Raw genomic sequence first — 27,796 nt, 5'->3', positions numbered from 1 at the left:
AAGCAGAATGAAAATCATCTTTTTGCTTTTGGTGTCTAAGGTGGTGTCTGATGGTTTACATTTGATCTATGACCACTTTTTAAAGTACCCTGAGTGGAATATCAACTGAACCACTAGATGGCCACACAGTGTGCGTGAACAAATGTAATCTGGGTGACCAGAGCATCTCCTGACCTGAAGTACCTGGCATCTCTATCCTTGTCTCTGTCTCTGTCCCTCTGTCTCTGTCTCTGTCTCTCTCTCTCTCTGTCTCTTTGTCTCTCTCCCTCTGTCTCTGTCTCTGTCTCTCTCTCTCTCTGTAGACAAGAGCCTATGTAGCTTTGGCTGTCTTGAAATTCACCATGTAGACCAGGCTTGTTTGAACTCATAGAGATGTGCCTCCTGAGTGTTGGGACTGAAGGCATGTGGCACTCTACCTAGCAGGCATATTTCTAACAAGTCTCATAGGTCTCCTGCTTCAGCAAGCTAAGAATTCCCTGCTAAATCTTATCTTCCCTCAGTACTATTCACAAATGCCCGATTTTCTAAACTTTCACATAACTGGTCTGACTTCGCCTAAGAACGCCCCTATTGATGTAAGCTTTGTCAAAGAACTTTAAAATGGAGCCAGGTGCCTTACCAAAGCCCATCTTCTCTCAGCATTGAGTCATTGGCTTGTGTCCTTGGCTACCTCTGATAACTGTCCTGCCTGAAAGTCGTGCAGGCTCTGGAGTCACACAAATTTATGTCCCCACTGCTGCCCCTCACGAAGACTGTCTTAAGGACATTCATTATCTAGCTAACTTACATTTGCTCGTTATCACCAAAACAGAAATGATATCTACTGTACAAAGGTGTGAAAGGAACTGAGCAGATGAAATATCAGTGAAGCGCTCAGTATAATGCTTGGCTTATTTTAAGAGTAGGGTCTCAATAATTATTACTATAGGATTCAAACTCTCAATGAAAATCCCACTCACAGTGTTATTCAGTTTATTTACTTTATTTATTCTGTTGGTTTAAGACCCTCAGCAATTAAATTGAGTTCATAACACCAAGTTTCATAACGATAGGCCATGCGAATTTGAGCAACATTTGTCCTCCGGATATCATTTCCAACAGGGCCTTCCTCAAGGTAATTGTTGCCCAGAAACTTTGCTTTTTCCTGTAAGACATTGGGAGGAGAATGCTTAATGTCTCTTTTCACACCAAGCTAGACAGTGATTGCACCCCCCACCGTAATCCTCAGGTTACTCATAAACCAAAGGAAAAACAGTGGCCTGTTCATTGAGTGCCTCTGGGTGCATGTTTTCTGAGAAATCAAATGTATATTATTTCCTGAGAGACAAGGCCAGAAACTAAAACTCAAGTCTACCTCGTGAGAAATTCCACACTGCAGAACACTGTTCCTCGCCACTTCACACATGTCGCAGGTGCTCAGCTTGAAGACTTGGGCAGCGATGGCATATTCTTCCATCAGGGGCTCCTGTAGTTATTAGTGTAAATAAGGAGAGGGGGTGGGTTAGTAAAAGAAGCAGTGCACATCCTACATAAAGAGAATAAAGAAGTGCCTTGATCTGACTCTCGGTTTCCGGGTGGGAGCGATAGCTCAGCAGGCACACTCGTGTGGCACGGGCTCCCGGCTCAGCAGGCACACTGGTGTGGCACGGGCTCCCGGCTCAGCAGGCACACTGGTGTGGCACGGGCTCCCGGCTCAGCAGGCACACTCGTGTGGCACGGGCTCCCGGCTCAGCAGGCACACTCGTGTGGCACGGGCTCCCGGCTCAGCAGGCACACTCGTGTGGCACGGGCTCCCAGCTCAGCAGGCACACTTGTGTGGCACAGGCTCCCGGCTCAGCAGGCACACTTGTGCTCCTCAGGCTTTCGTGTGTACCTTGGTGAAATGGAACTGCATAGGGTCATCGGTCGACAGTGAGATCATCAGGCCTTTCTGGAGGAAATCCAAGAAAGGATTTTTTGCGTATTCGAGAAACAGACTGTTGTTACTTAATGGTGACATGGCGATGGGAATCTGGGCTAAGAAAAACAAGTACTGTAACACAGGACTCTGAAAAGAAAGTGAAAGTCACAATGAGGACAGTGAAAGGGAACAGACACTAGAAACCTTAAAAATCCCATGGGCAACCTTAGGCTTTAGCTTTCAACAAAGGTATCTTAAATCTCCTAGAAAGTGATTATAATCTTTCTTTTCTCTTTTCTCCTCCTCCTTCTCCTCCTCCTCCTCCTCCTCCTCCTCCTTTAAATGTGCATTGGTGTTTCGCCTGCATGTGTATCTGTGTGAGGGTGCCAGATTCCCTGGAACTGGAGTTACAGACAGTTGTGAGCTGATGTGTGGGTGCCGGGAATTGAACCCAGGTCCTCTGGAAAAGCAGCCACTGCTCTTAACCAGGCTGATTATAGTTTTTCAATGTAAATACTTAAAATTAAATGTTCTGGTATTGCTTTCAGAAGCATTGGGCAAAGTCAGTTCTTTTAACCGGAGTATTAAGTTATCAAAGTTAGATAGTCTGATCTGGGCAATTATAGCTCAAGAAAGTCTCCCCGAAACCGGCTTTTTTTTTTTGGCTACACCAAAGTTATGACTATCACAAGAGACATTTTAATGCAAGCTACAACAAGAAACCTGGCAAAAAGGAGCTACAGGGAAGCCAAACCGCTCTGACTTCACCTGTCAGAGTTCTAAGATGGAAGTCAGATGTGTGTTCATTCATCTCTGAGGGCAACTAGCGCGGTAACCTTGAGAGAAACCCTTTGCAACTCTCCGTAAAATGAGCTCCCTAAGTAACCCCCAAAATGCTTGATGCTCAGTGAGCCTCGTTTCATATTAAGGGTACTAAAGACTCAGAGCGGCAAAGTCGACGCTGTTCATGTTTCAGCCTTGCAAAGCTGGGTAGCAACCCAGAGAAAAGGCAGCCGTGGCTGCTGGGAAGCAGTGGCTTCCATAGTCCCTGGTCATGAAATTGTCCTGCTCGCGTTGTGTCACGGGTTCTCCAAGGAGTTCCGCTCTTTCCCAGTAGTCTAGCATAGTCTAGCATAGTCCCAACCCAAGTTCCCCATCCTCCTAGGGCCTGAGATCCGCCCATCCCTCCTCTCTCCTGATACCTTGGGCTTTTCAACCCTGAGGAGGAAGTGCAGAGCATTCAGGCTATCAGATGCCAGCTGGTAGCTAGAGAAGATGGGTGGAGTATTTCCTCCTTATCCTTGATTCCCTGATGAGCTCAAAATACAGCTCATACTGAAAATGGACCTAATGATTTATTTGTTACAGGCTCTAATATAGAATTGAATTGTTATTGCTATTAAGAAAACACTCTGGCCAGGCATGGTGGCGCATGCCTTTAATCCCAGCACTTGGGAAGCAGAGGCAGGTGGATCTCTGTGAGTTCAAGGCCAGCCTGGTCTACAAAGTGAGTTCCAGTATAGCCAGGTCTGTTACACAGAGAAACCCTGTCTCAAAAAAAGAAAAAAAAAAAAGACTCTAAGCCAGATGTGCTGGTATTGACCTGTAATCCCAAATCCTAGCAGTCAGAAGTAGATGCAGGAGGATTGGGAATTCAAAATCATCTTTAGCTACATAGCAAATTCAAGTCCAACCTGGGCTACATGACACCCTGTCTCAAAATTAAATTAAATTAAAAAAGCTTCAAACTCACCTTCTTTAAATTCAGGCCATGAGAAATATTGTCTGCAATCATAAAGGCTGTCATGAGGTGGGTGAGAGCTCCTGCCTCCCCACAGTGAGGGCGGAACAGAAACGTATTCATGCCTCGTTCCCTGTGAAAAGGAAAGTGCTGTGGGAACCCCAGGTTCTGGGCAGAGATATTTACAAGAGCATCCCTTGGCAGAGTTAATACTTGGGAAGGGAACAGCCACCAAACAGATCCAGCAAAACATCATCGCAAAACCTCATTATAATTCTTACTAAATACAAACTTTTTTTTTTTTTTAAGAAAAAAGAGGCAGCGGGGGATATGGTGGGACATGGAGGCAATGGAGAATAGAGTACCCCACGCAGGGACATCTTCGGTTTCAGCGCGTGCCTCCCTGGATACCAGGCACATACCTGGTCCACAGACATACATGCAGGCAAAACACTCATACACATAAAATAAAAATAGTTAAATCTAGCCGGGCGGTGGTGGCACACGCCTTTAATCCCAGCACTCGGGAGGCAGAGGCAGGAGGATCTCTGTGAGTTCGAGGCCAGCCTGGTCTACAAAGTGAGTTCCAGGAAAGGCGCAAAGCTACACAGAGAAACCCTGTCTCGAAAAACCAAAAAAAAAAAAAAAAAAAAAGTTAAATCTTTAAAAGGAACTAAAAAAATAAATAAATAAAAAAGCAAGAGGCAGCAATGTGCGTCTGTGATCCCAGGACTCCTGAGGTGAGGAGGAAAGCTGGACAAGACCTGCCAGGAACAAGAGAGGCCCTGCCTCAGTAACCTGGAGAAAGGGAACCGACACCTGAAAGTCGTCCTCTGGCCTCCCCGGGTTCTCTCTGGCGCCAACACACACACTCATACATACACTGGCAAGCAGATGCATCATCAAAAGACAGTCCTCCAGCCCCGTTTCCCCTGTACTTACTTCCTCAGGCTGTTGAGCACCGTGATGTTTGCGTACATGTAATAGGCGTAGTAAGTATAAGACGGGTTGTTTTCCATTGTCCACTCCTCAGGCTTGGGACTCTTGGAGGAAAACATGTGACCACTGTGTTTGGACTCATCATCCACACTGTCAAAGCCAGTGATCTGTCAGAAAAGGGAGCCATGCCATGGGTTCAGTCTGAGAGGCTCCAAAGGGGAGGTCAGTATAAAGATCAGAGAGACGGTGGTGGCCAGCGAGGACAGCTGTCCCATGAGAAGGAGCAGAAGAGCCCAAAGGGTCATACTTACATGCTTGAGAAAGACACTGAGGACTGGGTGAGCTTGGGGGTTGACGGTGGCCTCAAACACCGGAAGGAAAATATTCTCCAGCATCTTTCCAAAGTGTGGCAGGAAATTCTTGGATCGGAACACATCACTAAAGGCAAGAGGGAAGGGAAGTTTAGGAGGAGAGGAAGCGTAATAGGACCCACTGTGTGGGAGCCAGAGATGTCACGTGTCAGAAAAGGACCTAGTGTGTTCATCCTGCACCCACGCCCCGATAGTCTCCTTGCATACACGTGAAGAGGAGTTTGGGTTGGGCTGGGCATTGGACCACATACCCCAGCTCTTCTATTAACTCCCTGTGGCAAGAAAACTCAACCTTTACAACCAAGTCCAGCTATGAGGAGTATGGTAATTGTACCATAGGGAGCTCATCGATCAAATACACGTGTGGTCACGGACAGATGTGGCTCAGTTGGCAGAGTGCTTGCCTAATGTGCACAAAGCCTTGGGTTCAGTCCCCTGAACCCCACAAACCAGACAAAAATGGAGCATGCCTGGAATTTGATAATTCTGGGAAAGTCTCTCTCTCTCTCTCTCTCTCTCTCTCTCTCTCTCTCTCTCTCTCTCACACACACACACACACACACACACACACACACACACACACACACACTTAATCTGTGGTAACAATAAATTGTACCACTTTATATATGCCAGAGACTTTGTTTTCTTGTTTTTGTTTTTTTAAGGTGGGGCTTCTCTGTGTAGCCATCTTGGCACTCACTCTGTAGACCAGGCTGGCCTCAAACTCAGAGATTTTTGCCTCTGCTGTGATTAAAGGCTTGTGCCCCCACTGTCCAGCACCAGAAACTTTTCTAAACAGCCAAAAATATTAGCTACATTAATCCTCATAACAACTCAATACATTAGGTCCCATTTTTAGGTATTTTGAGAGATCGGAACTCATGATCTGAGCTTCAGGGTCATGTGGCAAACACTGCCAGCTGAGCCATCTCTCCAGTCCCAGTGAACGAAACTTTGCATTGCCAAAGGGCACATGGGCAGCTTGCCAGAGACTACGTGAGCGTGTAAGTTAGATAAAAGATCAATGATACTGCACACCGGAGAGAAGCCACCCCTGCAGGCAGGGGGTGACTGAACATACCGTGGGAGGGAGTATACGTCCTCAGCAGCCCTACTGACAAATGCTGATGACAAAGAACTTGGGCTCTTGTGGGTGAATCAGCCAGTGGTGGTAAAGTTTCGGATACAGGACAGCTATAATTGAATTCTGACATGGTGGCACAATTCTGTAATCCCACCATTCAGGAGACAGAAACAGGTGGATTATAAGTTCAAGTCTAGCCTGGGCTATATAGTGAGGCCCTGTCTCAAAACTTAAAAAAAAAAAAAAGCCAGTGTAGCCCCTTCAGGAAAACTGACATTTATTTAAATGATCTATAGCTTTCTGGTTCTGGTTGAGAGGAGAACAGGCTTGAGAGCCTGCCCCCCATGGGGAGGGGCAAATACATACTAGATCCTGGGGACTTGGATCATCCATGTCATGTTGGGGCAATAGATGCGGTTGCAGACAAACCAAGAGGAGAGTCTGCTCCACTCATCAGGACTGCGACCGTAGATGGACAAGCGGGGCTCGGCATGCTGGTACTTGGCCTCCACCAGGTCCGCACCCACCTCCTGTAAAGCCAAGAGAAGGAGCTGAGGCCAGCAATTCCCACAGGTCCCCGCAGAGGACTAAACCAGTGGGATGTAGGGAGAGGAAATGTATCCTCCAAAGAGCTGTGGAAATGTGAAAGGGAGTGAGACAAGAAGTATCGAAGACCTAAGGGAGCAGAAGAGACTCTGTGAGGACAAAGACTCAGAAGATATGACAGAGACTGGGGGAAGGGTCAGGCTAAGGATGATGAGGTAGCCATGGGGCCTGCAAGACAAGTAGAGCTCTGTGTACCCCAGGACACAAGCCCTGGCCGCACATGCTACCCTTGCTTCTTAAAACACAGCATCACAAGAGATGCTCCTAGCTCTGCCCAAACCTCAAAGGCCAGGCTCTTACCCCCTAAATCACACCTTAACTTCTCTACCCTAGAAACAGAGGCATTTCCCCAGAGATACCTCCCTCCCTCCTCTCTCTCTCTCTCTCTCTCTCTCTCTCTCTCTCTCTCTCTCTCTCTCTCTCCCTCCCTCCCTCTCCCTCTCTCTCTCCCTCCCTCCCTCCCTCCCTCCCTTTCTGCCTCTTCCTTTTTCCTGCCTTCCCTTCTCTCCTCCCCTATTCACGAGCCATACTAAGTATTTGTTACTCACCTTGATGATAGTGGCAAAATACTCCCCGTTAATGTGATTGTCTGTTTTCAGGTAGAGGTCTCGAAGCTCACTCGCACCCACAGGGTTGTATTTGTCGTTGAATTTATCAAAACGTTGGAATGTCTGGCGTCCCTGAATCAGGAAAGAAGAGCAGTTTTGATTACCAGAGCTTCCTGGACACAGAGTCCTGGGAATGACCAGGTGGAGCAGGGGGCTGATCTCAGGGGAAGAAGGATAGGCTCCAAGACTGAGGTTCGGTGTGCGTGATAGTGGGTAAACCTCGAAACTCATCAGGGGTGCTTTCAGTCATCACAGTAGCCAAGGTAGTTAAGAGGGCTGCACTGAGGGAGGGAGGGACCGGGACATTTGGGGTTCTGTGTCATTAGAGCAAGTAGAACTAGCATCTTTCCAACCTACAGCATGAACGTCCAGGGAGTCAACAGTCAGGTCATACGGATGCATATTTAATTTAGCAAAAAGTTCCTTTAGAGTCAGATCCTTTTCTTTAGTGCTGTGGACCACTCTGTCGGCATCAATCTGGTAAGACTTCTTAATAAAGCGCAGCAGATGCTTCTGGTTCATGCAGGCGGCTGCATGGATGTGAGTATCCACCTATGTACACATTCAGAGAAAGAAAAACCAGCAATATATATATTTTATACCACTATATATACTAGTATATATATATCTTTATGCCACTGTTAGTGGGCACAGTGCCTGCAGATCCCACTGAGGAAGGAGAAAGAACAGATAGTGATGTGAACTGATAGTTGATGGAGGTGGCCCAGGAGTAAAGACCTGTTTGTGTCCTCTCTGCATCTGTGCGAGAATGTGAGTGGTTTAGCTGGGTGCAGGGATGATGTTTGCTCCTCCCAAACATCAGCACACCCAATGTGCTTCCTACATTTGAAACAATTTTGTTTTTGTTTTTCGAGACAGGGTTTCTCCGTGTAGTTTTGGAGCCTGTCCTGGATCTCACTCTGTTGACCAGGCTGGCCTCAAACTCACAGAGATCTGCCTGGCTCTGCCTCCCGAGTGCTGGGACTAAAGGCATGCACTACTGCCCCTATGCTGAAACAAAATTTTTATAGCTCATTCTCTACCCCATAAATACAATTAGAAGCAATGTAACTATCATAGCTTTTGCACCCAAAGAAATTAAGATTGAAATCATGAAGCTTGTTGGCTACACTGGCACATGCCTATAATCCCAGCCACATCCCAGCCCTGGGGAGGAGGAGGCAGGAGGATCAGGAGTTTAAAGTCATCTTCAACTATACATCGAGTTTGAGCCAAACTGAGCTACATGAGACCCGGCTTCAAAACCAAACGAAGTTAGAGCAGGAGGCTGGCTCAGCAGGCAAAAGCATTTGGCACCAAGCTTGATGTCCGCAGAGAGCTGACTCCTGAAAACCGCCTTGGTACAATGATGATGAGGTAGAAACAGAATTTATAAATATAATATTATTTGTCTGTTTCAGGCAATTTCATGTAGCCCAGGCAGGCCCTGACTTAATATGTAGCTGAAGATGACTTCAAACTCCTGACCCTCTTGCTTTTACCTCCCAAGGGCTGGGATTTCAGGCAAGTAGTCCATGCCATTATTTATTTTTATTTATTTATTTAGAGACAGACTTTTACTGTAAATCAGACTGGCCTTGAACTAACAGAGATCCATTGCTTCTGCCTCCCCAGTACTGGGATTAAAAGTGGGCCACCACACTTAGTTTATCATGCCCAGTTTTGCTGTAATCCCAGCATTCAGGAGACAGAGGCAGGAGAATCACTGTAAGTTGGAAGGCAGTCTGGTATATATAACGAGTTCCAGGCCAGCCAGGGCTACACAGTGACCACGTCTCAAAAATCAGTAGGTAAGGCTAGAGGGATAGTTCAGCAGTTAAGAGAGCTTATTGCTCTTGCAGAGGACCTGAGTTCAGTTCCCAGCACATTGTAGTGCACAGCTGCCTATAACTCCATTTCCAGGGGATCCAATACTGTAGACCCTGAGAGTACCTGCACTCAATGTACACATCTCTCCCCTCTCCCTTGCCTAAGTACATACTCACATACTACTTTAAATAAAATTAAAAAATGTAAAGGAATCATTATTTTTAAAAACAAAATAAAAACCTATTAATAAACTTATTTTTGCTAGACTAAGTATTTGCTCAAAATTTGACAGTAGCTAAGCAAGACTTGAGCCTGAAACATGGCTTAGATATTTCCACTTCTACTTCCTTGAAATCATTTGCAAGATCAGAACATATATTGGAAGTGTTCCTGACTGAGTTTTGCAACCTTATGTAACTCTGTTGAGCAAACCTATTCCTCAGCTTTACAAATCAAAACACTAGAACTCATATGCTATTTAATTCTTCACCCCAAGTTCGATAGTCAGAAAGCAGAAGACAGTGAAAATGATGCTCTCCCAAGCTTGAAGTAACTCTTGAAAGTTTTGTTGTTTATTCTTTTTTTTTTTCTCTCTCTCTTTTGGTTTTTCGAGACAGGGTTTCTGTGTAGCTTTGGAGGCTGTCCTGGAACTCACTCTGAAGACCAGGCTGGCCTCAAACTCACAGAGATCTGCCTGCCTCTGCCTCTCCAGTGCTGGGATAAAAGGCGTGCACCACCACCGCCCGGCTTGTCTTTTATTCTTGTTGGCAACAGTTAATTTATTTTTGCAGCATTACCCCCCAAACCAGGACCTTGCACACCTCAGGTTGGGCAATTGCTCTCCCACTGGGCTGCTTCTTCTTAGTGATAATTTTCCTGTGTCAAGTGTCATCTTCTTGTCCTTTTGAGCAAACAACAGAATGGCACTTCAAATCTTCTCCATATGATCTACCTGCCTTCACTACAGTCCTTGCAAACTGCAGAAGCGGTGCGTTCATCAGTAAACAGCTTCTTGCCCTGAAGAAATCAGGCATGGCATTTCCCTGGGGAGCTCTGAACTGGGTGCACTCACCTTTCTGCAGTTATAGAAGTCCCGATGGGGGTTGTTCTTCAGCTCCTTCAGCTCATCCATCTCGTTCAGCATCTGATGGACCTGGAACTTGGAGGAGAGGAACTTCAGACGTCGGTGAGCATAAGTCTTGCTGTGAAAAGTAAATGCACAGGATTCTTAAGTCTTTCCAGACAGGTAAGGAAAATAACAATTTCGAAGCTTCCAGGACTCTCTTCACCCACAGGAGGAAACGGTTGTGGGAAGAAATACTGTTTTTTCCTCCACAGTTAGTCCAGCTTAAAGTACCCAGCTTTTCAGCCAAATTGGACATAATATTGAGGGAGGACTTGGGAAAGCATTTAAAAATCTATGGGGACCATGTAGGTCAAAGGCTAGGTCCCTGACTGTGGAGCCAGTAGACTGGGCACCATCCTGCTTCAGCACTGTGTGAGACAGAGTTGGTTACTCAAGTCCCTCATCTCTCAGATGCTTCAGCTTGTTAAGCTGTAATTAAAGCATCTCAGGGTATGGTGGGGGTGGGGACGTGCCTCAGTGGTTAAGAAGACCTGAGTTTGGTTCCTAGAATCCACCTCTGGCATCTCACAACTCCATCTGTTACCACCAGGACAGGGGATCTGATGCCTCTGGCCACCATGGGGTCTGTACTCACATGCACATACCCCCATACAGACACTTGCCTATACGTGTAATTAAAAAAATAAAATAAGCTGGGCAGTGGTGGCGCACACCTTTAATCCCAGCACCCAGGAGGCAAAGGCGGGTGGGTCTCTGTGAGTTCAGGACCAGCCAGTTCTACAGAATGAGTTCCAGGACATCCAGGGCTACATAGAGAAACTCTGTCTCAAAAAAAACAAAACAAAGCAATATTAATAGTAATAAAATAAATCTGAAAGAAAAAGAGAGTATATCAGAGTAGGGCTATCGCTCAGTTGCTGAGTGCCTGCCTAGCATGTAAGAAATCTTGTGTTCGATCCACAGCACTGCATAAACTGAGCATGACGGTGCAAGCCTGTGCTAGCACTTGGGAGGAAAAGGCAGAGGGATAGAAGTTCAAGGTCAGCCAGGACTACATAGCAAGTTTGATGTTAGCCCGGGCTGTTTGAGACACTTCAAATAAATAAACAGATGATGGATGGATAGATAGATAGATAGATAGATAGATAGATAGATAGATAGATAGACAGATAGATAGATAGGTTAGGATATATAGGTAGATAGGTAGATGATAGGTAGATAGATAGTTTAGGATAGATAGATAGGTTAGGATAGATGATAGATAGATAGATAGATAGATAGATAGATAGATAGATATGATAGATGATAGGATAGATAGATAAATTGATAGATTGATAGGATAGAGAGATAGAGTGATAGAGTGATAGAAAGTAGATAGATAGATAGATAGATAGATAGATAGATAGATAGATAGATAGAAAATAGATGTATTGCATAAGGCTATCGCAAGGAATAAAGGATTTTAATGTAGTATTTTAACATAGTGAGTATGTGATGGCATTCTTACAATCATCAATAACACTGGTTACTGATGTTCAGATCTCAGTTAACACTTACACAGGCCCTTGTGCAATTAGAGCAAGCAAAAAATTCATGTCATCCAGGAAGTCTTCCAGATTTGGGTAAGGGTAGGGCTTAGGCTCATCTCTGCTGGCTGCTGCTTCATCAGGGTAGATATAAATCACACCACCCTTCATCTTGAGGTGGTAGCCCAGGTTTGCAGGAAGGTCCTCTGTGCGGAAGGGGTCTTCTCCCTTCTTCGGAGGAGGGGTAAAGACTTTTTCAATAAAACACAGAGTAATATATCAGTACATAGGACAAAGGACCATGGAAATATAACCCAAATAAGAAATATTGAGATATCTCATTAGTTTGTCATCTCAAATTCATCAGTTATAATTATACAGCTTTATTAACTTGTCTTTTTTTTTTTTAAGACAGAGTCTCACTACGTATCCCTAGCTGTCCTGTAACTTTCTGTGTAAACCAGACTGACCTCGAACTCACAACGATCCTCTTGCCTCTGCCTCCTGAGTCCTGGGACTAAAGGTGTGCGCCACTGTGCCTAGCCTCACTTGTTCTTTTTTTTTTTTTTTTTTTTTTTTTTGGTTTTTCGAGACAGGGTTTCTCTGTGTAGCTTTGCGCCTTTCCTGGATCTTGCGCTGTAGCCCAGGCTGGCCTCGAACTCACAGAGATCCGCCTGGCTCTGCCTCCCGAGTGCTGGGATTAAAGGCGTGCGCCACCACCGCCCGGCGCCTCACTTGTTCTTAAATGAAGCTTGTTTTCACACTGATTTTTCAAAAGTGACTAAGTGGGTAGTATAAATAACTTATAATATTTTACCTAGAATAAGAATGATTTTCAAGTTATTTAGAAGTAGTATTTATGTAATGTAATTAATATACTACTTACAAATACATTTTTTTAAATTTATTTTTGAGACAAGGTCTCATTATGTTGTCTTGGCTGGCCTGGCACTTGCTATGTAGATGAGGCTAGCCTCGAACTCACAGAGATCCACCTGCCTCTGCCTCCTCAGTGCCAGGATCAAAGGCGTGTGCCGCCACTTCTTATTTCTACTTACTCATGTGTGTGTTTATTTAGATAGTTAGCTTTGGAGATGGGGTAGAGTCGGATCCGTGAGACTGGGTCTCACAGCCCACACTGGTCTCCAACTTGTTCTGTGGCTAAGGATAACCTTACACTCCTGATTTCTCGCTTCTACCTTCAAGTGCTGGGATTCCAGGCGGGTGTCGTCATAACTGGTGATGGATACTTTTAATTCCCTGAAATTGGTCAGCACAGGCTTCCTGCTTAGAGCAGCTTATTGGCTTATTAAATAATTGCATAAAGTACTGATAAAGTCCAGTTTAAAATAGGATACAGACTGTTACCTTTTAAAAAACAGTGTCCTTAGCCGGGCGGTGGTGGCGCACGCCTTTAATCCCAGCACTTGGGAGGCAGAGCCAGGCGGATCTCTGTGAGTTCGAGGCCAGCCTGGTCTCCAAAGCGAGTTCCAGGAAAGGCGCAAAGCTACACAGAGAAACCCTGTCTCGAAAAACCAAAAAAAAAAAAAAAAAAAAAAAAAAAAAAAAAAAAAAAAAAACCAGTGTCCTTTATGAGTCTTAACTGTTTTGTTTTGTGCGAGGGTCTTGCTCTGCTGCTCGGGCTGGTCTCAAGCCTTCCATTCCTTTGCTTCAGCCTTCTAAATGTTGGGGTTCCAGGTATGTATCCATCCCTGGCAAGAGGGTCTATTTTATGTTGTTTATTTGTTTGTTTGTTTGTTTTGGTTTTTCAAGACAGGGTTTCTCTGTGTAGTTTTGGTGCCTGTCCTGGATCTCGCTCTGTAGCCCAGGCTGGCCTCAAACTCACAGAGATCCACCTGACTCTGCCTCCTAAGTGCTGGGACTAAAGGCATGGGCCACTGCTGCCTGGTGGCATTACACTTTTGTAACCCTGGCATTTGGGAGGTGAAGGCAAAATGATCAGGAGTTTAAGGTCATCTTGGTTATATTAACAAGTTCGAGGCCAGTCTGGGCTACATGAGCCCAAAGCCAAAAAAAAAAGTTATAAATCTAAATGCCTAAAAATAGGAATTGACTAAACCAATTGTGATACAATTATACAACAGAAATATTTAAAATTGTTGGAATCTGGTTATTAAATTTTGTAATTATATGAAACAGACCTGCTGAGGAAAGTCAGGACATTAGATTCTTTTTTAAGTTTTATTTATTTATTTTTACATCTATTCATATGTGTGAGTATATGTGCATGTGTGCCATAGCACACGTGAGGACAACTTGTGAGAGTCTCTTCCCACCTTGTGGGTCTGGGAATCAGAGTCAGGTCTTTAGGCTCAGCAGAAGGTCCCCTCTACGCACTAAGCCATTTCACCAGCCCTGTAGATTCCTTTTATACAGAGGCCAGAGGCAGGTATGAAATGATGGAGTATGGGCTGCACCCTGAAAGCTTAGGTTGACTCTAGACATGCCGATCTAGCTACACAGAGATCTAGGAAGGCTTCCAACTAAAGCTGAGGGGGAGATGCAGGCCTGTAATGCCTGAACTTGAGAGAGTAAGACAGGAGGTTAAGACTCAAGGATATCCTCATCTACAGATCAATGTTTGAGGCCAACCTGGGTAAACTTGAGATCCTGTCTCAAACAAACACTCCAGTCCATAACAAAGGCTAAGGAGGATGGAGTAGAGATCATCAATGTAGAAACAGGTTAAGTGAGCAAGTAGGAACCTGAATGGCTGCAGTGCCCTTTGGATGAAGGCAGGTGATACGGACTGGCTCTGTAGGAGATGGGGAGCAGCGGAAGGTTTTTATCAGGAAAACAACGTGCTTGGATCTGTGTTTTAATAACCAACATAGAAATGAGGGCGAAGCAAAAGACAGTGAGACCGAATCACAGCCGAGTAATTAGGACGCTTTCATAACCACTGAAACACGGAAACACACTGGCCTAAGCTGGGGTGTGAAGCCACTAAAAAAAGAACAGATTGAGAGGTACTGTAGGGACAGAATCAGTGACTGACATATGGGCCGCAGGTCGGGGCCAATGACAACTATGATACCTTAAGGCTGGGTCACTGAAGAACATAGGTTAAAATTCATATTGAGTAGGTAAGCCAAAAGCTATATTCCTCACATTCATGAGCAAATAGGTTACCTGGATAGAAGCTCTCGTTTGCTACCAAGGCTTCGCCGTCGATGTTCCTCAGGTACTTGGAGGGCGTCTTGGGGAACCTCTGGAATGACTTCTGCATGTATTTCTCCCGTATGCACAACGCCCGATAGAGACCTTTACAAACCACCTCAAAGTCTTCAACTGTTACCTACCAAGAAAGTGTCAGAGGTGAGCCTGTGAGAACCTGGGAAGTGGTCAGGCTGAGCTCTTTCCTGTGTGCTGTGGTCCTGCTGAGCCTCTCCTGGCTACCTGGCTGGTTCCTTCTGGCCCAGGACTCTGGGACTCTCCCTAGGACCGACTCCTGGAGTTTTTCTACCTCTTTTATTACTCTACCATACCTTACCTGCAATAGGAATCTTTCCTATGAATTTTGCATTTGTTTCTGAGGTTTTTGGTTCTAAGACTCAAAATCCAAGGCCAAATCTCTATCATTGCATCTCCAGGACCTGTTTTGGTTTTTGCTACATAGTGGTTATCTAAATTTAAAAAAGTGATTAAAAGAACTGATGGCTTTTTTTTAATCACTGTTTTTGTTTGTTTGTTTTTTTTAGCTTATCCCACGAAGTAGTGGGTTTCATCATGACATCTTCATATGTGTCAATATATTTCGTTCTTATCCGTTTCCTTTGCCTGTTACCCTCCCCCGTGCCCCCTCTTCCTACAGCTGCACCCCTTTCCCATCCAGTTAGTCTCCCTCTGCTTTCCTATTGCATGTCCTCTACTTCCTCCTTCTCTTAAGATCTCTTCCCCCATTTCATGGTCCCTTTTCCAATTTCTGGTTTTGTCACACACACACAATTTTAAATCTAGGTTCTGCATGTAAGAAAATATGGTATAATTGTCTTTCTGAGTTTGGTTTATTGCACTTAACATAATGATTTCTAATTGCATCTCTTCTGAAAATGTCATGATTTCACAATTGATAGTGTGTTGGGGGGGGGGGGGGTAATAGGTGCATATGTTCCAGGTATGTATGTCCAAGGAGGACACAGGGTGTCCATCACTCTCTGCCTTATCCCTGGAGAGAGGGTCTCTCACTGAACCTGGAGCTAGTCTGGCAGCCAGTGGGACCCAGAGACCCTCCTGTCTCTCCTACACCCAGCACTGGGGTTACAGGCAAGTGTGGCCATGTCCAGCTTTTTACATGGGTGCTGGGTATTTGAACTCAGCTCCTTCCTCTTTCACTTTAAGTGGTCTGACTCACTGAGCCTTCCCCAAAGCCCTGTGATTTCATTTTTAAGAAGAACCCGTTCTAAGCCGGGCGGTGGTGGCGCACGCCTTTAATCCCAGCACTCGGGAGGCAGAGCCAGGAGGATCTCTGTGAGTTCGAGGCCAGCCTGGGCTACCAAGTGAGTCCCAGGAAAGGCGCAAAGCTACACAGAGAAACCCTGTCTCGAAAAACCAAAAAAAAAAAAAAAAAAAAAAAAAAGAAGAACCCGTTCTAACACTGTATATGCACTCTTCCTTTCACATGACATTTGCACATTGTAAGTGCAAACCTCGGAAACTGGGTGTGATGGCCCAAGTCTACAGTCCCAGCACTTAGGAGGCCGGGGCTGGAGAAGAGCACTGTAATTTCAAGGCCAGTCTGATCTGCACAGACATTCCAAGACAGCCAGCACTATATGTCAAGGTCTTGTCTCAAAACAAAACAATAAAATGTAAATGGAGTCCAGTATCTCAGACTGTCAAGATATATTGACTAGGGGTCAGCAGTTGTTGAGTCGGGTCAGGGTCTCACTTTATAGCTGAGGCTTGACTTCCCAACTCCTTATCTTCTTGCCTTAGAGACAAGGTCTCATGTAGCCAGGCAGGCCTCCAACTTACTATGTAGCCAAGGATAGCCCCAAACTCCTTATCGCCCTACCTCCACCACCCAAGTGCTGTGGTTTTAGGTCTGAGACAACATGCCTATCTTTTTTTGTGGGGGAGGTGTTCAAGATAGGGTTTCTCTGTAGCTTTGGAGCCTGTCCTGGAAATCACTCTGTAGACCAGGTTGGCCTTGAACTCAGAAAAATCCTCCTGTCTCTGCCTCCCGAATGCTGGAGTTAAAGGTGTGAGCCACCACTGCCTGGCCAACATGCCTATCTTAAAAAAAAAAAAAAAAAATGTTTTGAGACTGTCTCACTTTGTAGCCCTGGCTGGCCTCAAATTCCTGTCTCATCTTTCCGAGTCCTAGAATCACAGGCATGTGTCCCCATACCAAGCTTCTTTTAGATAGCCTTAGAGAATTTTATTTCTGTCTAAAAAGAGAGAGAGCTTCTAGAATAAAACTTGGTTTGAGCAGCTGGAAATTCCCTGCCTCACCTCCTATATTATCAGACCCCAAAGACCTTCTCTCTGAACACAGCACAAGCCTGATCCCAAAGGCTGGAGATACAGACGACAGATCCTGAGCAGTACGTCTATTGAGAGCTCGTTTCGAAGCCTATGGGGGAGCACAGCTGCTGTCCACGCTTGTCTGAAGAGGGATGCTCCTCTGTGGCAGATCCTCTTACACTGAGTGTGCACACATGTGGGATGGCACACACATATGGAGCTGGTAAGGAAGGAGACCCCCAGCCAGCCAGCCAGATCGGCACATGAACCCTGGCAATCAGCAGGATGGCAGAAACCACAGCCAGACAGCTCCCATCCTGTTAGATTGCTTTGAAAGATAGATGCTAGCTTTAGCCCAAAGAGCCTGGAGTAGGTCCTAAATCTCGGGGTCAGCTTCCAATGACACTGTTCTACTGCCATGTAGAGCCGTGGTAGACCAGTGGCCCATCAGCTCCTCACAGGCAAAGGAGCTCATGCACCCCCATTCCCCAGCCCTCAGCACGTTAGCATTCAAGGCCTTAGCAATTGGCCTCAGTAAGGGCCAATTAAATTGAGTCAATTGCTCATCAGGTTCTAAAGGCCCAAGACTTTAGACCTGAGACAACCCTCTCCATCTCTGTTTACATTTCAAGGATGCCCCTGTTGGCTACAGAGCACAGCCATGTGGAACATTGCTCAGCAGCTTAGCCATATTCAGCCGCTAAGTGAAGCAACAAGACCCTGGGCCCAGGTTTCCGATGTGGGTCACGCTTCCCTGACTTCTGTGCATCATCTTCCTTTCTGTTTCTGTTCTCATGTCTACCAAGCATAGAGATGCCAGCTTTGCTCCTGATTTTTAAGCCCTTTGAAGCCTGTGAAGTCTGTGCTTCTCATGCATATACCATTTCGTTAAACATTTCACGTCCGTTCTTTGATGTCTGCCCCTGCCCTGCTGTTCGCCCAACACCCTGGCTACCATACTGAAGAAAATAAACAAACAAGAATGACTTGCGTTTCAGCACCCTGAGCCTGGGGAGTATCTTAGGCAGTTACATGAGAAGGGGGCTCAGTATTGATTCTATATTTGGAGCAGAGACTGAGGGCTTGATTGCAGTTCCACCAACATGATGCTGATACTGCAAGTCTGTGTGGCAGAGATTTATTAATTGGCAAGCAGGACAAATTGTTAGTGACATGAGTTCAGCCTCCCTGTGACATACTAGAATCCATTCCAAGCAACATCTGCTGTGTAAGCAACTGTAATGAACCCAGAGACTTTTATCTGGCCTAGAGACAATGGTCTCATTGGAATTTTCCTTTTTAAAATGTTTATTATGTGTGAATGTTTTGCATGCATACATGTGTGCGCACCACAGTTGTGTGCACAGAGGTCAAAAGAAGGTGTCAGATCCCCTGGAACTGGAGCTCCCGACAGTATGAGCCACCATGTGGGTGCTGGGAAGTGAACCTAGGTCCTCTGCCAGAGCAACAAGCGCTCTCGATTGCCCAGCCATTCCTCCAGCGCCCCCTCCCTTGGATTTTCCTTTGTTTTGCGCATGTGCCATGGTGCACATGGAAGTCAGAGAAAATTGCAGGAGTTGGTTCTTTCCTTCCACCGTATGGGGCCTGGGGATTGAACTCTGGTTTTCAGCCTTGGTGGCAAGCGTCTTTGCCTTCTGGGCTATCTTGAGATGCCCTCGCCCCTCATCCCCTCGCCTCTGTCCTACTTTATGATGCTGTCCACAAGAACGAACTTCTGTTTGTCGCAGCCCTCTTTGTTCAGTCTGTCCCCTGTAGCCTGGGCCACCCACAGTGCTGTGTGGGATGATGCAGCAGCACAGAAGCATGACATTCAGCATTGGTACTGCAATGGGGATGGAGCATGGCAAAGGAGGTAGGCTGCCTCTGCCTGGACAGGAAGGAGGGTGGCACGGAGCTACAAGTGTCTGGCTGGCTGTGCAGACATCGGCACAGCAAGCACAACTCACCCCAGAGGCGTAGTCACCAGTGATCTGCACCCTCTGGAAGTCAGGCACACTCTCGTAGGTCGGGGATGAAGAAATAAATTCTTCGATGTGGGACAGTTTGGTAGAAGATGTTTCACTTTGTGGAACGGACAAATTAACAGTCTTCCGTCCTTGGAAGCGCCTTTTCCTTGAAATTAACAAACAAAAGGAATTAGCTTGCTCTCAGAACGGTCATTGTAATAGACCAGTTTTCACCATGCCAGTTTATTTTGAGGCAAAAAAGGTAAAAACTAAAATATGAATTGGGTGTCAGAAGCAAGATATCACCATAATGGAAGAAGAATGCACCAAACAAATATGACGGCTTCTTTTAGAGCAGGGGACCTGAGGGAATATACTAGAAGGTCTTCACCATGACACCCTTCTTTCCCAAAGGTCTGGCAGGAATAGAATAGGCCATCCAGCTATTACAGTGAACACAGGTAATGGCAGCTATGGCCTGTGTCATTTTATTCATGTTCCTTAAATTCTGAGCTTCCATCTCCCTAGTAGTACAGAACCACAGCTTAGAGACACAACTTAGAGCCACAGCTTAGTACCACAGCTTAGAACCACAGTTTACCACAGCTTAGAAACGCAACTTAGAGCCACAGCTTAGAGCCATAGCTTAGTACAGCTTAGAGCCACAGCTTAGAGTCACAGCTTAGAGCCACAGCTTAGAGCCACAGCTTAGTACCACAGCTTAGTACCACAGCTTAGAACCACAGCTTAGAGCCACAGCTTAGTACCACAGCTTAGAACCACAGCTTAGAGCCACAGCTTAGAGCCATAGCTTACCACAGCTTAGAACCACAGCTTAGAGTCACAGCTTAGAGCCACAGCTTAGAGCCACAGCTTAGAGCCACAGCTTAGTACCACAGCTTAGAACCACAGCCTAGAGCCACAGTTTAGAACCATAGCTTAGTAACACGGCTTAGTACCACGGCTTAGTACAGTTCTGCTATGGCTCCCGTCTGAAATCCCTCCCATATGTGCTGACAGCTTGCGTGCTTCCCAGTCTGTGGCACTCCAGGGAAGGAGACACAACCGCTTTGGAGTGGTCTGGTGGAAAGGACTGAGATCAGCCAGCAGATACATGCTCTTGAGGGGGACATGAGACCCCGAGTCTCTCTCCTCCCTTCTCCTACCATAAAGCGATCAGCTTTATTCTATCATGAATTCCCTTCCACAATGTCCCCCCTCATCACAGGCCCAAAGCAACAGGGTCCACTGAGCATGGACTGAAAACTCTGAAACTCGGACCCAAATAAGCCTTTTCCCCTCAAGTTCATTCGTCTTGGGTATTTTGTCGCACGGCTAGCTACCTTATTGGATTCTGTGAGGTTTAATGTATATAGAATTACTTGCACAGTATTAGAAACTTTATTAATATTGTTTTCTTTTTTCTTCTTTGTGTGTGCGTGTGGGGGGAGGGGAGTGGGGCGGTTGAGACAGGGTTCCTCAGTGTAGCCCTGGCTGTCCTGGAACTCCCTCTGTAGACCAGGCTGGCCTCAAACTCAGAGATCTGCTTGCCTCTGCCTCCCTAGTGCTGGGATTAAAGGCGTGCACTACCATGCCTGGCTGATACTGTTTTCTTATACAGACTTTTTTTTTTTTTTTTTTTTTGAGTTTCTACTTTGAAGAGACACAAGCCCTGGGCGAGATCCTTCAGGGGACCCCAAAAGAGTTTGCTGTTCCTCCCTTGAAGGCATAAAACCAGGAGGAAGACAGCAGGCTGAGGCCGGCAGGATGAGGGAGGGCTGAAAGGTTTGCGGACTGTGTGGTAAAGAGCTATGGGAGCACTAGAAATCAGAGAATAATTCTTTTCATGAAAGATCTCTGATATCTCCTGGAGGAAGGGTGGCATGTATAACAGGTGTACTATGGGCAGGGATGAAGTGTTCCTTCAAGGCCAAGGTACCCTCAGACTGGCTGGAGAGGGGTTCACACCGGAGAACACTGCTGTTGACTAGGGCGTGTGTGAAGATGAAGGCATTTGAGTTCCAGTTCACCCTCTGGCTGGGTCTATGTTGAGAGTGTGGGCTGCAGCTGTCAGCCCACTCTGGAGGCTCTGTCCCCCCGGGGGCAGACAGAAAGGCTTTATATAGCTCAAGGAGATGCAGACAAGGGTAGGGGCCCCACTGAGCTCTTCTTTTTCCATCACTGGTCAGAGGGGGTGAGAAGGAGGAAGTACTTGGAAGCCTGGCAGAGTCCTTCCTTTCTATGTGACCTGCATTCAGACAGACCTTCATCAGGACCTGCCGTTTCTCCCAAGGTGCTGCACATTCGCCTTAACCACTTACCTCCGGCCATCCATGGACATGGACAGACTCTCCATGTGGAATATGTGTGCTTGCATCTCATGAAGGGAAATTGGGCAGATCTCATCCACGTCGAAGGGGGAGATCTCGTGCCGACCTCCCTCATCTTTGACCTCAGAGGCAAACACTTTTTCGGCAAAGCTACGCATCGCATCATCGATTTCTAGAAGAGGTTTTTCACATATTAGTTGACATTCTCATCCAAAAGCCATCCAGGAGTCTCTGGGCATCAGGCACAAGGGTTGGGATCATTTGTGTTGGTTTCGTGGCTTAGCTAACCTTCACCCAGAGCTCAGGTCTGCTCTCCCATTGGTGGAACTCTGTATGGAGCACACTTCTGGAGGGCCCTAAAGATGCAGCTAGACTCTTACAGGACAAACTCTTAATGTTAGATTGCTGGTTCCTGGCGGAGCCAAGTTTGATTTCATAGTCATCCTCAACGGAGTCCTTTCCATTGGGTTGTCTGGGTCCTCCTGGTGGTTTTAAAGACACAGGAGAAGGGCGGCTGACCCCTGGAGCTTACCACTGAGGAATCAGCAGATACAGGAAATGAATGTGGCCTCGAGAGCCCCTTCTAAGGAAAGTTTCTCTCATACAACAACCTCCATTTTTTAAAAACCTGACAACTGTGATTTGGTGTTGTGTGGTGAAAGGAGGCTGCCAAAACTTAGGACCATGTGGTAGGGGGGGCCATTCCTTCTCCAGGGCTCGGCTCACACCTCATTAGCCACCCCACACCCCACAGCTGCAGGACTTCTCCCGGCCTCTTGGTACTTCCAGAAGATAGCTCGTGAGGAATGAGGACAGCAAACAGCTAGCCGCTGGAGCAATACTGATACGGAAACTTGCCAGGGAAATGGCAGAGCACACCACACAGAGAACCACCCTCTGTGGCCGGCGTCTCTGCAGGCCTCCAAATGGTGATTGTTTTCAGCCTGATTTCATGACATAATAAGTACAAGCTTCTGCCCTGCGCTTATCAACTCCTTCACCCACCTCTGTTTCAGTTTCCTTGTGTGTTACGTGGGGGCACTAATGCCAGCCTAGCCTCACTCACCAGCCTGTTGTGACACAATGAGTGAGATAATGTGTGTGGAAACCCTTCCAGAAAAACAAAGCATCAGATTCAGCCGAATGAGGTAATTTGGCAGCATGGGGCAAGCCCACAGTTGGCTTAGCTTTGGGCCATTAAGGACGATCTGTAGTTATGACGGGATGGGATGAAGCATGCATTAGCAATGATAGCAAGTGACCCGTCACTTCACCAGTGCTGCCAGGTAAGCTACTTTCAAACCCTGGCTGGCGATGGCGGAGTTCACAGGGCAGAGACTACGCTGCCTGAACCTCGAGCATCTATCTGTGTGCCCTGTTAAGCACAAACACCTCCTGAAACCGAGAAGCATGTCTGGATGCTATTAGTGGTTCTTCGGCAAGCACATCGGTCCATGATGCAACAAATGGAACACTGAGTAGATACAAGTGATGGCTGAGCATGCCTCCCTCCCCAGCCCACTACCAGCTGATCCCTAGAAATAGCATCCTTCCTATTCCCATAGCAGCACAGGCACCTCAAAGCTGAGTGGCAGGCAGAAGTTAGAAGACGCTTCATGCATCACGAAGGGCAAATGGAAACAGGCCAGTCAGTTATGATGATGGTGAGGAGGGGGCAATGCCATGGCTTGTCCTGCTGGGTCTGTGGCAGTGCTTCTGAAGACCTCAGGAAGGACAGACACGAAATCCCATCTGGGGATGCCTTGGCTCTTCTGGAGCAGCGTTTGTTATCTGGGACTGTTCGTATCCATTTGTTATATATGTATATATCTTTACTAAGGTTTTATCTCTCTAAACCACTACGACAGTTGAAAGTAAACGTTATAATCTTAAGTAGCTTACACGAGGACCAAAAATGATATGGTTGATATTTGGTTCCACAGAATTAAACAGCTGTTTTGACTCCATGCAAGCACAGCTGAAATTTGATCTCTAATTCAAGAAAGAGCCTTGCCTTTCCAACTACCTCAGGGCATGGTGGCTGTGGGAAGGAAAAATGGAACTAGTATTTTAAAAGTAAGTAGATAAAATGTGAAGACAACCCAAATCAGGAAGGAGAAATGGTCTCCTCATGCTTGCATAGATAATTGCTGACTCCCTCTGAGTATGTTGTTTGAGATCATGGGACATCTGAGAGGTGGTGTCCAGGAGACAGGACATCTTTATCAGGACAAAGAGGAAAAAGAAAGGTAAAGTGGCAAACTAGGGCACTGGATTAAGGTGAGAAAGGGTGTCCGTGACATCTGGGTAGCCTTGGGAAACCATAGTCACCAGGAGCCTCAGGTTCATCATCATAAAAGGGGAACGTTAGTAAGAAGTCAGCCTCAGAATGCTGCTCTGAAGATCACACATGACATGTTTAAACGCTGCAGGTCTCTCCCTGACATATGGGATTACCAATGCAGGAAGTACACGGCTTGAGAAAAAGATCACCATGCTTGCTTCCACACCCGAGAACCAACCCAGAAACCCAGGTTTATTTTCCAGCAGAGTTATCCGTGTGTGGGGAAGGCCAGCTTGCAGGCCTCCCACCTCCCACATCTCATCTTACAGGAACTTGGAGGCAGAACTACATCAGTCAGCAAAAGAACAGTAGACTCGAGAGACGGGGGAACACACCACTAAAGCTAGTTTATCTAAAATCATGTTTTATCTGGCCAAAAAATTCACAATGATTTTTTTTTTTTTTTTGCACTAGAGTTGAGGATCATAAAAGGCAAGGTTTAGCAGACCTCTGCTGACTCATCTGTATGTTTTATTTCGAAGTAGCCAACAAGCAACAAGAGGTAGCCTCTATTTGCTTGTGTGTTTTGTTGTTGTATTTTAAAACAGGGTCTCCCCAAGGAGGCCAGGCTGACCTTGAACTCTCCATTCTCCTGCCTCAGCCCCCCTAGTGTTGAGATTACAGGTGTTCGGCATCATGTTGGGCTCATGTTTCCTTTAGGAGGAGAAAGGGTAGTGGGTGTTTTAGATTTAGTGTTTGTGTTTTGGAAACCCAGGGAATCCACGAAGGCGGCCGTTTGCTAGCTCTGGTTATTATTCATTGCTACTGGCTTGTGGTGGTTCCAGCTATAAACACTGCTGAGAAATAAGCACCTTTGCGAGTTAAGAAACACTGTCATTTCTTTTACAGATACTTGCAAGTGGCAGGAAAAATAGTCCAAGATACTCACGTTTTCCTTGACCTGTGTGAAGTAAAACAAAACAAGACAGAACATGTGAACAGCTCTGAGCACTCGTCATGATCATGAACTCGGGCTTTGGGAAACCGCACGAGGGCTCCACAGAAAGAGTGGGACAAAGTGCCGTTTCAGCCCATCTTCTAGGCTCGCCCTGTTCTGCCCAAGGACATCACAGGGATAAATAAGGTCGTTACATATGTTTCATCCCCTTCCTTACTAACGTGTGTCTTTAACACATATTACTACTCTTTTAAAAAGTGCTTCTTTGGGGGACTGTGGTGCTGGGGGTTGAACCTGGGGCCTTGCACATGCCAATGTCAAGCTCACACTCCACTACTGAGCCACATTCCCCTAAAGGTATTTTTTGTAGGGTGGAAATGGAAAAGAAAACAAAACAAAGTAACCTGATGAGGAGGACTAGGAACTCTCCAACAATGCTGGAATAGGTACACAAAACCAGCTTATTTAGTAAACCACTGAACCACCATTTCTGAGACCCAGTTCCATGGAAATACAGAGAAAGTTTTAGATGCACAAGGTCAAGAGGACATTTATGCATATAAAATATGGTTAAAAAAAATTAAGAAAACTGGAATATCATACAACCATTTCAAATGGTTTTAGGAAGTGTTTGGAATAAATACATAATAAGTCACATTATAACAGTAAGCTAAAGCATACTCCTGCCCAAAAGCTATACAGTCACTGGGCAACACAAATACAATTGTGTTCTTCAAAGCATCTTTACTTTTACATAGGACAGACAGAGAAGCTGAATTCCAAAATGTTGAGTGGATCCTTGAACCATTGGCAAGACAATATGACTTTTAAAACTACTGCTTTCTAATTTCTCTGAGTGTTTATTACTTTAACTTTTGGTGTAATTATTCTTTTTATTTCACATGCCTGGCTTTTTATAGTGAAACATACATACAATTGATTTCTTTTTTTAAAAAAATCCTCTGAGTGCAAGTGTGGCCTGTAAAGCACTGGAACATTCTGGGTTAAAGTTCCTGCCATGCTCATGATCTTTCATACACTGTAGACAAACAGTCCTTCTCCGGTCTGTGAAAGCTTAGCTTTTGCTCAGAGTAGTCAAAGAGACAGCTCAGCTTTCAAAGACATAGTTTGAGAAAATAACCCTCTTCCTACAACCAGAAAGAAAGCCAACTTGAAGATGCTTTGCCTCTCTCTGACGTGCACATCTGAAGCTTTTATGGATCCTAAACAAAGGATTCCTGAAGCCGGCATGGCAGTTAATGGAATGGTTGCATATGGAAAAGAAATCCCTGAGTTCTCCAAATACTTTCTGCACACCTACCTGTAAGTTTGAACAGAGGCATTGTGGCTGGGATCCTTGATTCTAGGAGAGCACAGCAGAGGAAGGAGAGAGGGGCTGTGGGGGTGGCTGACCGACACTTTGAAATACTGGGACACTCATTTTATTATTTTGTTTTGCCCCCTGTAACCTGACCCTTCCCTGCTAAAAGGAGAGATGAGCTTCAGACCTATTTATAGCTTTAAGCAATGACAGTGACAAACAGGGGAAGCCTCCAATCTTTATCTTGGGATTTTAGAGAAGGTAGCTGTAGTGGCTGGAAATCAAATTCCACACCCACCATACATCATGCTGGCTCATCAAGTGTGACTTTCTCAGACAATGTGACCTGCATCTATTTTTTTTTTATTCCACTTACGTCAGAGTCTCCTGGGCTCTGAAAACAGGTGTCCTAACACCAGGAGAGCTTTCTGTGTTTGGTGAATGCCCTGGTACATTCATCAAGTCCTCAGCACACACTCTCACACACATACACACACTTACACATCACCCAAACACACACTGTTACTATCTGTGTGGCCTCATTATTTGAAAGGCTAACTATGACTGGCCTGGGCAGTAGCAGATAGCGAGCAAGAAAGATAAAGCTCCTACTGAAATTCTAACAAACAATATCTAATAAAACACTTTTTCAAACCAGGCATGATGGAATACACGTGCACTCAGGAAGTAGAGACAGGATCAGAAGTTCATGGTCATCCTTAGCTACATAGCAAGTTAAGACTATGTTAACTTTGTAAACCTTAGTAAATCTTAGTTAACTTATATGGTACATGAAACACCATCTCAAAAACAAAATTTCTAAGATCAGGCAGTGCTGTGGGATGTTCTGTATGGCAAATGTGTTGCTGATTGGTCAATAAATAAAACACTGATTGGCCATTGGCTAGGCAAGAAGTATAGGCAGGACAAGGAGGAAAATAAAGCTGGGAAGTAGAAGGCTGAGTCAGAGACACTGCCAGCCGCCACGATGACAAACAGCATGTGAAGATGCCAGTAAGCCATGAGCCACGTGGCAAGGTATAGATTTATAGAAATGGATTAATTTAAGCTATAAGAAAAGTTAGCAAGAAGCCTGCCACGGCCATACAGTTTGTAAGCAATATAAGTCTCTGTGTTTACTTGGTCGGGTCTGAGCGGCTGTGGGACTGGCGGGTGAGAGAGATTTGTCCTGACTGTGGGCCAGGTAGGAAAACTCTAGCTACAAATGGCGCCCAACGTGGGGCACGAGTTTCCACCTAAAAACTGAGAAAAAAGATTCTAAAACTGAGCTAAAAACAGTTCCTAATTGTCTCTCTCAAATGAGCGGCAGCTGCCAGTTTGAGCTACTGACGGGTTCCTAGAGTGTGTGCTTGACCTGCCGCTGGATGGCGGGAATGAGGCCTCTGCAAGTGGCACATTAAGCTGCGTGGTGGATTTAGCCTTTGCAGGTACAAAACAAAAAAAGAGGTTTCTGAACTACACGCTGCTTGGATAAAAGCATAGACCCACGATAGCTCCCAGAGCTGGTGGTAAAGTACCACGGCCATGTTGGGAAGCTGAGGTGGGCGGAGCCAGCAGCCACAGCTGCTGCAGCTTAAAGCAATAGATTCACAATAAGACAGATTCAGATGTAATAGTTTGCAATGTGTGTAAAATATATGTAGGCTTAAAAGAGACAAAAAAGGTGATATATACAGTTATAAAAAAAATACATAGTTTTAAAAAATAAAGTCTTTAAAGAGACAGTAAAATTA

At 45.7% G+C, this 27,796-nt stretch overlaps 1 protein-coding gene across 1 annotated transcript; it reads right to left on the bottom strand.

The window, feature by feature from the left end:
* Positions 1–985: 985 nt before the first annotated feature.
* Positions 986–27,796, bottom strand: Ampd1 (adenosine monophosphate deaminase 1). Its single transcript, XM_052731581.1, is given in 17 exon segments — positions 986–1,144; positions 1,355–1,465; positions 1,874–2,047; positions 3,654–3,774; positions 4,584–4,747; positions 4,892–5,018; positions 6,402–6,565; positions 7,190–7,321; positions 7,607–7,801; positions 10,152–10,281; positions 11,724–11,943; positions 14,846–15,011; positions 19,150–19,315; positions 21,471–21,651; positions 24,713–24,724; positions 26,043–26,108; positions 26,111–27,796. Coding segments are annotated over 17 exon segments (2,340 nt in total). The 5' UTR covers positions 26,163–27,796.

The sequence above is a fragment of the Peromyscus californicus genome, unplaced genomic scaffold, assembly GCF_007827085.1.
Source record: "Peromyscus californicus insignis strain IS unplaced genomic scaffold, ASM782708v3 Scaffold_9__1_contigs__length_137607984, whole genome shotgun sequence".
In the NCBI taxonomy this organism is placed as follows: domain Eukaryota; kingdom Metazoa; phylum Chordata; class Mammalia; order Rodentia; family Cricetidae; genus Peromyscus; species Peromyscus californicus.
The sequence above is the reverse complement of the archived record's forward strand: the minus strand, read 5'-3'. Positions and strand labels throughout refer to the sequence as shown.